An 11,753-nucleotide genomic window follows, 5' to 3' on the forward strand; every position below is an offset into this window, starting at 1 on the left:
ATTATATTCTAGTTATTTGTGTGGTTTTAAGTCCATGATATTTGAAAAGATGTACCTTATTCTATTTTAAACTGTTTATTAAAAACAATGCAAACAAAACACTTGACTGCTATGCATGTACTCAATTTTGTTTTATTTTGTGTCATAAGTCATAAAAGTCAATGACCAAAAACAGTTCAGAGCATTCAAATATAAATATATAAATACTGAAAAGAACTAAAATACTAAAAAATACTCATCTATACTAAAATATGTACAATAGACACAAAAATGCACTCACTACAGAGTGAATGATAACATTTCCATATACATAAACAAATCTCTTTTCAAGGCACTTAGAAGAGAACAGTAGTGCAAAAAAAAAGTGCAAAAGTTAACTTGCATCCTGATCAACCACTGCCAATTTTCAACTATTATTCGTCTTCATTTATCATCCTTATGAAGGACATTGTTTGTGGCTGGAGGCTTTGAGACTGGGTCTGTTGGGCTGGTTGGCTCTGATATGGTGAATGTGGCACTTGCATTGGCACAGCTGTGTAACGGTCATACCTTCCCTGAGTTGACTGGGAGCCCATAAATGGTACTCCCCCTGGTTGGTACTGACTGAGGGTTGCGTGTTCCCGGGCCTGCTCTGCCTCTAGGGCATCATACTGTATGTTCATAATATTTCTCCTAACTCTTAACTGAAGCACTCGATCTTTAATGCTTCTTAGCTCATTTGCAACTTGTTGACCGAATACCTCCTCACTGTCATTAGTTGTAGAAGTATTATGAACCTGTTTTAACAAAGTTAACTTTGCTAACTCAACATTGTTAGCATCAGAGGACTTTCCCTTTGCTTTGCTAAAGCGTGGTCTTTTGGGGGTCTCATCATGACGTGATGCTAATTCAGTCGAAGATGTTTCCCCCTCTACAGTGGCAGAGACTGAACTTCTAGAGGACTGAGCAGAGGTTGATGGAGGGGAGAGCATCTAGGACATTTCACTGTTGTCAGTTGACATGTCAAGCACCACATCTTCGTCTTCCATTTGCCCCTCCTCTGTCTCATCAATGTCCTCAGAGTCCTCGATGTCAAGCTGTAGTAAATAACACAGGTAAAGACATGCAGAAAAAAATAAGATAACAGAAGGGATGCCAACCAGACCTTTTTGTTGAGATCAAAATATTTTCAACACAACTGAAAGTGACAGACAGTTCACCCAAAAATTAAAGTTCAGTCATGGAAGTGGAAGGATGGGTGAAGTTTTTTAGCTCACAATACACTGTTGGTGTTTCTGAGGAAAACGGTTTGCAGTTATCCCACAAACATTTGTATGAAATGGTGACATTGGTTCAAACCAAAATAAAATGTATAATAAAACACATAACTCATACAAAGTCATTATCCAAGTGTCCTGTTTTGGAAAATGTCAGAAACACTATGTTTTTAACCTTAATGTGTACTGTAGCCGGTGGTTTTTTATATCAATCAATCAATTCAATCAATTTTATTTATAAAGCCCAATATCACAAATCACAATTTGCCTCACAGGGCTTTACAGCATACGACATCCCTCTGTCCTTAGGACCCTCACAGCGGTACTCCCCCTGGTTGGTACTGAGCCATGTTCACATATGATCAAATATGGCATACAAGTAAGGCTAAAAACATGGCGTCAGTGATGTTATTAATACAGCAGTGCATGTCAGGGCTTTAGGACACCTGGATTACTTTGTTATGAGCTTTGTGGAGGAATTATATGGCTGTATTATGTATTTTAATTAAATCTGAATCCTGGTCACCATTTGCTTCAATTGTTAGGGCATTAACTGCAAACCCCTTTCCTCTGAAACACCAGCAGTGTTTTGTGAACTAAAAAAACCCATCCTTCAATCCATGAGTATGAATGGATCATGACAGAATGTTAATTTTTTGGTGAACTGTGCCTTTCGGATTGCACATGCTCGAAAACACTTACTCTCAAGGTCGATTCCATTGCTCTGTGCGTCATATGGGGCTTTAAAAACTCCAAGTGTCCCAGGATCCATCTTTGTTTTGGTGTTAATGGCTTCTGTCCACTGCCACTTGCTTTTGGCTTCAGAAGTTTACCATACTGGGTCCTGAGAGATGCAGCTCTGGTTTTCACTTCACTGACTGCGTAAAGATGGGAACACATTAGGACCCTGACCAGACAAATCAAAAGTACAATGTACATTTTTCTCTTTGTAGCCTAATTGATCTGCAATAGTCTGTTTCATATGTCCTTCTCATATAGCCTATATACACAAAAACAGGTCAGTCCAAGTTTTGATTCTCTTTCTTCTCTTCTCTCTCTTTTTCTCTCTTTCTCTTTTTTTCTCTCTCTCTTTTCCTCTCTCTCTTTTTTTTCTTTTTCTGTCTATCTCTCTCTCTCTCTCTCACACACACACACACACACACCCTCTGTGTGTGTGTGTGTGTGTGTGTGTAACTGTAACCGTTGTAACTGCCATTGTACCTCGTCTAGCGCGCTAGCTTGTATGTTTGTTGCGCTTGCTTGAAAATGAGAGCAGAAAAAACTTACCAGGCAGCTGAAGAATATTGGCTATCACCTGCCAGCGTTTCTCTCGTTGATATCGGTCGTGGTAGGTGGAAGAAGAAACGTCGAAAAGGCACTCATACTGTTGCCACAGCTCAACCAACCTGGCCTCCATATTTTCAGTCCACCGATGTGTCGCCATGGTGATCTATGTCTTCGTGCAGGCGCAGTGAGGGATAAATGCACAGACGTTGGCGAATCGGCTCGTGGCTCTGCTTCAACTGTGCGAACGCCTGTGCCAGCCGACCAAAATTTCTGACATGTCAGAAATTCATCCGACCGTCCGACAATTTCTGACATGTCAGAAATTCATCCGACCGTCCGACCGCGGTTCTGGAACAGATGATCGGCCCTGACTCCCCCCAGTACACTGCACGGCAAAAGACGCACGACGAAGCGGAAATCCGGCCCGAGCGTCGGCAGGTTGTGCGTCTCACAAAATCGTACAGTGTATGCTGGGCTTTAGAGAGTTAGTGTTCCATGAAATGGAATGGCTGGGAATGGCATGGAATGGAATTCCTGACAATTCTGGGGCCGGTTGCACCAACTGGTCTTTACTACGCCTGGTCGTAACTCCTAAGACGGTATTTGTTAAGACCAGTCTTAAGGAGTGGACTTACGCCGGTTGCACCAACAGGGCTTACGCCTGGTCTTAGCTACGCTGGTTTTAGCTGTGCGCGTCCATGTGAATGCCCTCGGAATGCCCCTCGCGGCCTGCCTAGAGGAGCGCGGTGACGTTAAATGATGTGCCACTGAATCACCCCGTGTGCTTGACAGATGACAATTGACAGCCCCTCTCATCTCATCTTTTATTTGAAGAAAACACGAAGGATCAACGAAAAACTTTACCGACACTGAAATTAGAAAATTAATCAAGCTGTACAGTGAGCACAGAGACGTATCACAAATAAGAACAAACAGTCGGTATGGGCAGAGATAACAGGGGACATCAATATGTGTTCAGACTCTGGCTGCCTTCATACAGAGGCTGACATGATGAAGAAGTGGACAGATCTTCTCAGCAAGGCAAAAACATACATCTCCTCCAAATAAAATCATCCAACTGGCAGGGGTCCTCCCCGAAAACCTCAATTTACAGTGACATCGTTGTTGACGTATTTGGGGAGGATTCCCCTGCCTGGTGGGAAGGCTGGTGGTGGTGCTGCGTTGCAGCCCAACACAAACTGTAAATCCGGTGACAGCTCTCTCAATAAGTTCAAACAGATCTCTCCTACCGAATTGAAACCTCTCAATCAGCTCCTTGTCATTATATAGGCTATGTCCAATTGCTTCTGTCCCTAATTACCCTCTCCCGTCTAAATGCCCGCTCGTATACAGACGGTGGATGAGACGTGCCATAATAAAGTTGCGCTCTCTGCGCTCTATAGCGCATGAGCGCAGCTTGATAATGACCTTACACCTGCTCTTGACTAGGTGTAAGATTTACGCCTGGTCTTGGTGAGAAGTCTTAAGCTCTGTTGGTGCAACCGGCGTAACTATTAGGTCGGACTTAGAACGCCAAGTTACGACCGACTTAGCTTAAGACCACGCTTAAGACCAGTTGGTGCAACCGGCCCCAGGGGCTCAGATGGCCAAAAGTTAGAATGTTTATTTAATTTCGATGGCAATCAAAATAATTTTATTGCAAAAAATGGGAAGAGAAGGCAAAAATATTTGTTTAATTAGTGCCTATTTAGATTTTTTTTCCAGTACATCATATCTTTGTGAGTGATCCCTGGATCTGTCTTACACAATGATGATCTGATTATATACGAAGCTTTTAATGCTCTGTTCAATTTTCTTTCCTTTAAATGTTGTCTGAAAATATGCATGTTTGACCCTGGTCCTGGCTTGTTTTGATTTTATGTCTTGTAAGCCCATGTGGGCTGGGCATATCTGTTTGCATGAAACAATAATAAAAACTGTATTAATTCATTCATATAACAATTTGACTTACACCAGGTCCACAGTGCTGGAATATTGTGCTACTAACATTGTTCTCTAATCATCTGGATGTCAAAATGCTGCTGATACATTGTAATGAAGATGCTTTCAGGCATTTCTCTGGAAGTTGAGCAAATGGGCCTTACATGCCAGTTGTCTGTGAAGGTTTCCAGGAGTCTTTGGATGACAGGAGCCTCTCCAGGTAGTCTAAAAGCCTCCAGGTAGAGCCGCAGGGCCTCATCAATACGAAGCCCCTGGAAGGTGAATGTGCTGCAAAACCCCCCAAAACATTTATTCATTATTTTTAGAACAACCTCAAATGTTTTTTACACTATTAATATCAAACAAAACAAACCAAAACCTCTACACCTCGAAAGACCAGATGGGAAATAACATTTTTAAATGATTAACAAAAGCACAAGATGTCCTGGAATTTCAGCGTACTTTACAAAGCTGTCCAGGAGCTCCATGTTTTTGCGATCACTGATGTACTCGCCAATCATCTTTTTGTCCAGGCGGGGGTTTTCTCTGAGCCACTGGGCCACCTGGTTGTTGTCTATGGGGTTACTGAGGAGGCGTTTTTCCTGCAGAAACTGGATCCCCTTCTTAGGCTTCTGGTTAAACTGCTCTGTGCCTGTGATCAGCAGCTGAAAACATGACAAAATGAGCAGTTTGAAGGCTTGGTAGTGGATTTTATAATTGGTTGTGGATGACTAATGTGACAACAAATCTAGATCAATTGACGCCACTCACCTTTTTCTTCGTTTTAATTTCTAATAACTCTTGGGAATCAGGTAAACATGACGAGAAACGTTGAGGTTTTTTAAGGGCTCTCTTCTCAGCTGGATGAAAAAAAAGTCATTTATATCAAATTCCATCCTGATGCTTAGGATAAAACTGTGTATAAAACCAAAGACTTGCCAGTGTCATTGTCTCCTTGATCTTGTCTACCCAGTCTCATCTTCTCTGCCATCAAATGTCCACTGGTTGGTGGACACACTGGGGCATTCTCGGCTGGTGGAAGACTCACACCATTTGTACTGTCCAGTCTATTTAGATCTGAGGACAAAAGGAAAATATGTTTTGTTGAAAAAACTAAAAAAAGCTACCAAGGCCAGCATTGCCATTTCTGCACTGAAGCTAATAATGGACTGAAGAAAAAAAAGGTAGTATTTAATGTTGGCAATAAAGAGAGGAAGACTACCAGTAAATACGAGTGAAAACAACACAGGTAAAGATTCAAACACTCAAATATCCATAAAGTGTATGTATACCAGTTGTAGTGTCTGTCCCATTTTTGGCTGAACCTTCTCCCTCTGCCAGCAGTGTTTCTGACTGGTCTTGTTGAGCAGCACTGTTGAGCACCTTGGCCTGGCAGTGGGCTTCGGTGCTGTCAATCACTGTGAGCAGAGCCTCCAGTGACAGGAGGTGGGTGGTGTAGAGCTGCCCTGACACTGGGAACGCATTCTGTAGCAAGAGGTCAAAATATTGTTTATCCACCAAAATACTGAAATTCATTTGAAATAAAATGATTATTAGAGACATAAAAAAACAAGGAGGCTAGTCTAAATTTCAGGCTGATACTTTTGGTAGTAATGAAAAATAATAAGAAAAAAATAATAAACTGTTTTTATAACACACCATTTAGAAACATGTTTACAAAATGCTTCATAGACATAAAAAAAGAAAATATATAATGTAATTACTAATTAGGGAACTAAGCAGATTAAAGATGACAGCAATGAATAAAAATCTTGAGAATAAATTAAGGCTGCAAGCAGTGATGAACGGGCCCTTGAACCTCTGTGTAAGGGGGGGGGGTGCTGGCAAGAAGCTGACTTGGCTGACATGGCTGTTCATTTCTGTGAAAGTCACACACTGCACGCAAAAGTGAGATGGCATATTCTTCATAGAATGCGGACGCTGGAATGACCTTTTTCAAATTTTGTGCCACTTCCTCTTTCCAGGATAGGGCGCTGGAGAACGCACTAATGATACGTCATGTTTTTGCAAATCAAATATAGACCACAGCATGTACATTTCAGGTAAATCAAAAGATATCTGAAAAGATGTACTTCCTGTTGCCAGTAGGTGGCACTATGTGTATGACTGAATATTGTAATATAAATGAGTCCAGGGTGGGACATCAAACATTAGAAGTGTGGTGCAGATTAGACCATTTACGTGAAAGTTATTGGAATTTCATGATTCATGGCGAGACATCAAAACTTGATGCCACGCCACGTTCAATGCTGACCAAATCTTGTAATAACTTTTGATCACAAAGTTGTCTAGATGGTACACACCAGTTTTGAAGTCAATCGGATTATGTCTGCAGGAGGAGCTTTGGAAAAGCATGGAAAACGCCAAAATTGACCATGAAATTTTATATGGCCGACTTCCTGTTGGGTTTGGCCTATGGGTCCATGAGGGTTTTTTGTGTATCAGGGCATGATACATGTGCATACTAATTTCCATGCATGTCAGTGAAACATGCCCCGGGGGCTGCTCTTCAAAGGGCACGGCCAAGCCATTTTTCCACACCCACTGTTGAAACTCATATTATATGTCCAGGTCTAGACTATTAAGGAGCATGTTAAGTTTCAGGCGGATTGAACCAAGTACACTTAAGTTAATGCAAAATTGCTGTGTTTTGGTGAAACGTCGAATTTCGCTGCACGCCACCAAGGCAACGTGCTTTGATGAAAACTCACAGTTTCGGATCTGGTCAACTTTGTAGGAGATGAACATCAAAGTATAAAACATGTCAACGTCATTTCCTGTTGCCAGTAAAGGGCACTGTAACTATCACTAATTATTAGCACGTAGATGTGTTTAGGGTGGGACTGTCAATCCTGTGAAATTTGGGGCAGATTGGACCATGTATGCTGGAGTTACAAACCACTTTCTGTTTCGTGGGGAAACACGCAAGTTTGACACCTTGCCACCGTCACACGGATTGACGAAAACTCAAGGTTGTGATAAGTTTTCCCCTTTAAGGTGTTGTGATGGGACACATCAACTTTGAAGTTGATCAGATTATATCTCTAGGAGGAGTTTGTTACAGTATGACCCCTGGAAATGGCCAAAAATGCACAAAAGAGGCACAGTAAATCCAAATGGCAGACTTCCTGTTGGGTTAAGAGCACGAGTCCAAGAGGATTTTTTGTACATCTTGGGAGTGCTACACGTGCCTACCAAGTTTTGTACATGTAGGTGAAAATAGCATCAGCATCGTAAATATTATAGGGGGTGCTGCTGAGCCATTTTTTTGCACCCGAGCATGAAACCCTTAAAATATCTATTTTTTCACCAGATGTGATGTGTGTGCAAAGTTTCATGACTTTTCGAGTATGTTAAGGCCCCCAATAAAGGCAATTCATTTGGAGGAAGAATAACAATTCCTTGTACTTCAATAGGGTCCTTGCACCGCGTGGTGCTCAGACCCTAATAAATCATTTTTTGGTTTTTATTTTTGGTCTGTCTGATTCCCAGTTGACAGTTATTTCATAATCATGGAGCCCTTATGACAAATGTCCTACTACCCTCTGTATCGAGACCTGCCTAGGGACCGAGAGCAACAGCTGCTCTGCAGATCTGAGAGTATGAGCAGGGATGTAAGGGGGGAGAAGGTCAATGATGTAAGAAGGAGCAAGTATTCAAGAACAATTAAAAATATTCAAGACCTTTGTAAATTATATTCAAGACTTTTTATTAATGTCCAGGGCTTTTTTTGGTTGTTGTTTTTGAGGGAATCAAATTCAGTGTTTTAACGTCTTTATAACCTTTACCTCAAAAAATCCAATGTTTTTAACATAACGTCACAGAACATTTTAACAATGTCCATCAAATCAGCTTTTGGCACAAGATAAACCTGCAAATTTTACATTACTCTTTGTAACACAAAATTGTGGAAGAGGAATTGTGTGACTATTTGAAGGTGAATTTGTGACGATTTGTGAAAAAAGGAACTTGATTTAAGTTTGGCCTATCCACCAAATCTCCCACATTCTTATGTACAACAAAGAATTCATGATAATTTGGATGCAAAGAATCTTAAAATCCTAATATCATAAGTGATCCAATGAGGGGATGTTACCTTGGACAGCAGCTTGGTGAGGTCCTCAAACTGATTAGAGCAGTAGAAGTCACAGTCATAGTTGATATACAGCTCAGTGACAAAGCTGGGAATCCTCCACAACTGGACCAGTGCCTCCAGAGCCATCTCCTTCATCTCATAGGGCATCTTAATGTTCTCTGACGTGATGATGTCCATCAGTTTCTTTAGGTACATCTGCCAGTTCAGCACACAGGTCACGTCAAGTCAAGTCAAGTCAAACTTTATTTATAAAGCACATTTAAAAACAACCTCAGTTGACCAAAGAACAACCTCAGTTGACCAAAGTGCTATACAGTTATTAAAATACAATATAATCATACACAAAAAAAAGAGTAAAAGCCAAGGATTCTCTCCTAGCTGGTGATGATGATTAAGTCGTCAGGATCAGTTTGAACATATTTGCATTGCATATGAGTCACTTTAGAATATATTCAACTGACAGAGCGTAAAGATCACTTAATAAATAAAAAACAATACCATTATCAAACTAGTTATATAGTTACCTCAAGCTGAAACTTTAGATGGACTCTCATACTTTCAAAAAGCAAGAAGCAAACTCGGATGGAGGAAGCATACAGGTTCATACGGTCCACACTCAGCAACTATAACACAGACAGAAATCATTGGAAAAAAGACTTTCAAAACCAATTTAAAAAACAATCAAGCTTTCTTCAAATACAAGTGAGTACTCATCACTGTAACTGAATTGACGTTCCTACTTTAACTGAGACTGAAGGCAAACTTATTGTCAGAAATTACACGATGAGCCTATACATAATGCTTGACAAACAAACTGATGAATGGCACATAGTAGTAAAGATTGTTGGGCCTCTTGGTACATAACTAGATAGATACCAAATATTTTTGCTTGTAAGTAGCCAACATACCCAATCAAATCATGGTAAAAATGGGAAATCATAACTTCAAGCTTAAGAAAAAAATTAAACAAAGCAAGAATTTGCACAGGTGATGTATTTAAAAATGTATCTACACTTTGGATTCAAACAAGTGTCAGCTTAGAGTCAACCAATGCAAAGTGGAAATATCTGGCCAGCAGTGCTGCAGGTGCTAACAGTTTATAAATGAGATAAAACTGTTCAAAAACCTCTCACAAAAGAAATAACTGTCACTAATGCAGAGAAAATACATAACCACAATTATTTTTAAAAACAGACAACACAAGTATATACAACAACTAGAAGGATTCATTTCTACATTCTACTTTACCTGTAAGAGATGTCTGCAGAGCTCATCCTTGACCAGTCCTAGTAAAGACTGGTGGTTGGAAATGTTTGCCGACTCAAGTGCTACAGTCAGCAGCTGCAGGCCCATGTGCATCATGGCGTCAGTGTTGTGGCGGTCATGGGGGTTGGTCAGTGAGATCAGGAAGCGAAAAAGCTCCCTTAGACATGGCAGGCCATAAGGGATGAGGGAAGCTCCTACAGGGGAGACAAGAGAAGGACAGAGGTTTACAGAGAACTTCTTAACTTTGAAAACAGGACTCCTATCTGACAAAGAAAATGTTCCTTTGGTGTAAAGAAAATACCATTACTGTGCAATGCAGAGCCCTCAAAGTCAACTCGTCCATGTCTGTGAAAACACTGATACTTCACACAAATCTTCCCCCCGGGCAGCACAGAAGATTTATACAATCAGCACAGTTTCAAGATGGACATCCAAGATTAGGGTCACCGATTCAATATCTGATCAAATGTTCTGTTCCTGAGTTATGACATTGAGTAAAGGCCAGAAAAGTGTTTTATACAGAAAATTATGATGTTACAGTGAAGTTGGCCTTTGACCTTTTGGATATAAAATCTCACCACTTTACTATTTTGTCCTTTTAAACTCTTTTGTGAAATTCTGTAACAAATTAGTGCATGAATTCTTGAGTTTTGGCCAAAAACATGTTTTGTGAGATCACAGTGACCTTGACCTTTGACCTTCAACCACCAAATTTTCTTCAGTTCAATACTGCGTCCAAGTGGTCGTTTCTGCCATACCTGAAGAAATTCCCTGAAGGTCTTCTTGAGATATCACGTTCATGAGAATGAAACGGGTGCAAAGTCACAGTGACCTTTGACCATCAAAATCTAATCAGTTCATTGTTGAGTCCAAGTGGACAGTTGTGCCGAATTTGGAGAAAAAAAAAAAAAAATAAAAATCCCTCAAGGCGTTTTTGAGATATCGTGTTCAAGAATGGGATGGATGGTCAACAGCCATGGCTATCACCACTGCGGAGGCATAATAAAAAACTTTTTATTGCCATCTTTTCATGCAGCGGAACAGTGGCATGAAGCACTACAAAAACAGAACTGAGGTCAAATAGCAGAGAGAAGTCAAAGGTTTTAAAACTCTCAGTTTTCTTACCGTCTCTTTGTGTGGACTGTGTGAAACGTACTCCTCGAGGGTTAACATAGTCCATGTCATGGACAGAGGTGTTGTCTGACTGCTCTGTGATGGAATCTTTGTCCTCCAGAACCTCAGGGATAGACTCCACTGAGGCAGACTGAGCTTGCTCAACTCGCCTGTCCTCAGACTAGGCGCAAACAGACACATAACACAAATCATTAATCATGAAGGCAGTTACAGTCACATACCAGCTCTCTAGAGTTTCTTGGGTTTACACACAAAGTGACCACCAACAATAGACACAATTTCATAAAATGAACATATAGATAGATAAGAAAAGCTGAAGAGATTAACAATTAAATAAACAGAATGTTTGTGGTACAAGAAGTGATTGTGTTATTGGTCGTCCTATTGATATTCCAAACAGCCCTACCTGTGTATCTGGAGAGCCAGGCTCAGTCTCAGGAAGCGTGGCACCAGTGCTAAGGGTGGCTGCAGATGAGTAACATTGCTCCAGGTCAGAGAGATCTTCCCTGGAGGTGGCTTTGGAACAGGTGTCCAGGCCACTGTCTGTGGTTGTAGGGCTGGAAACGGACGAACTGGCACTCTCTGAAGCTGGTAGGCTAGAGGTGGATAAGCCTTGCTCAATGAACGGGACGCCACCTAACAGGAAAGAGATGCAGTCATACAAGGGTCTAACGTTGTCTTTTTACTATTCACCTACATTAGGCGGTGGGCCGAAGCTGCGTATCTGCATTAGTTTTAGAAAGTAATGATCC

General features: G+C 41.0%; 1 protein-coding gene across 7 annotated transcripts in view; it reads right to left on the reverse strand.

Moving 5' to 3' along the window:
• gbf1 (golgi brefeldin A resistant guanine nucleotide exchange factor 1) overlaps positions 1-11,753 on the reverse strand; it is a 238,024-nt gene that overhangs the window by 62,650 nt on the left and 163,621 nt on the right. For all 7 annotated transcript variants that reach the window (XM_050070669.1, XM_050070665.1, XM_050070663.1 and 4 more), the window contains 10 exons: positions 11,408-11,637; positions 10,993-11,161; positions 9,850-10,061; positions 9,126-9,224; positions 8,602-8,796; positions 5,777-5,969; positions 5,424-5,561; positions 5,256-5,344; positions 4,947-5,149; positions 4,649-4,772 (listed from right to left, as the gene is read on the reverse strand). In XM_050070669.1, coding sequence (XP_049926626.1) covers positions 4,649-4,772; positions 4,947-5,149; positions 5,256-5,344; positions 5,424-5,561; positions 5,777-5,969; positions 8,602-8,796; positions 9,126-9,224; positions 9,850-10,061; positions 10,993-11,161; positions 11,408-11,637 — 1,652 coding nt within the window. The remainder of the gene's footprint in view (positions 1-4,648; positions 4,773-4,946; positions 5,150-5,255; positions 5,345-5,423; positions 5,562-5,776; positions 5,970-8,601; positions 8,797-9,125; positions 9,225-9,849; positions 10,062-10,992; positions 11,162-11,407; positions 11,638-11,753) is intronic.

The sequence above is a fragment of the Epinephelus moara genome, chromosome 19 (genome assembly GCF_006386435.1).
Source record: "Epinephelus moara isolate mb chromosome 19, YSFRI_EMoa_1.0, whole genome shotgun sequence".
In the NCBI taxonomy this organism is placed as follows: domain Eukaryota; kingdom Metazoa; phylum Chordata; class Actinopteri; order Perciformes; family Serranidae; genus Epinephelus; species Epinephelus moara.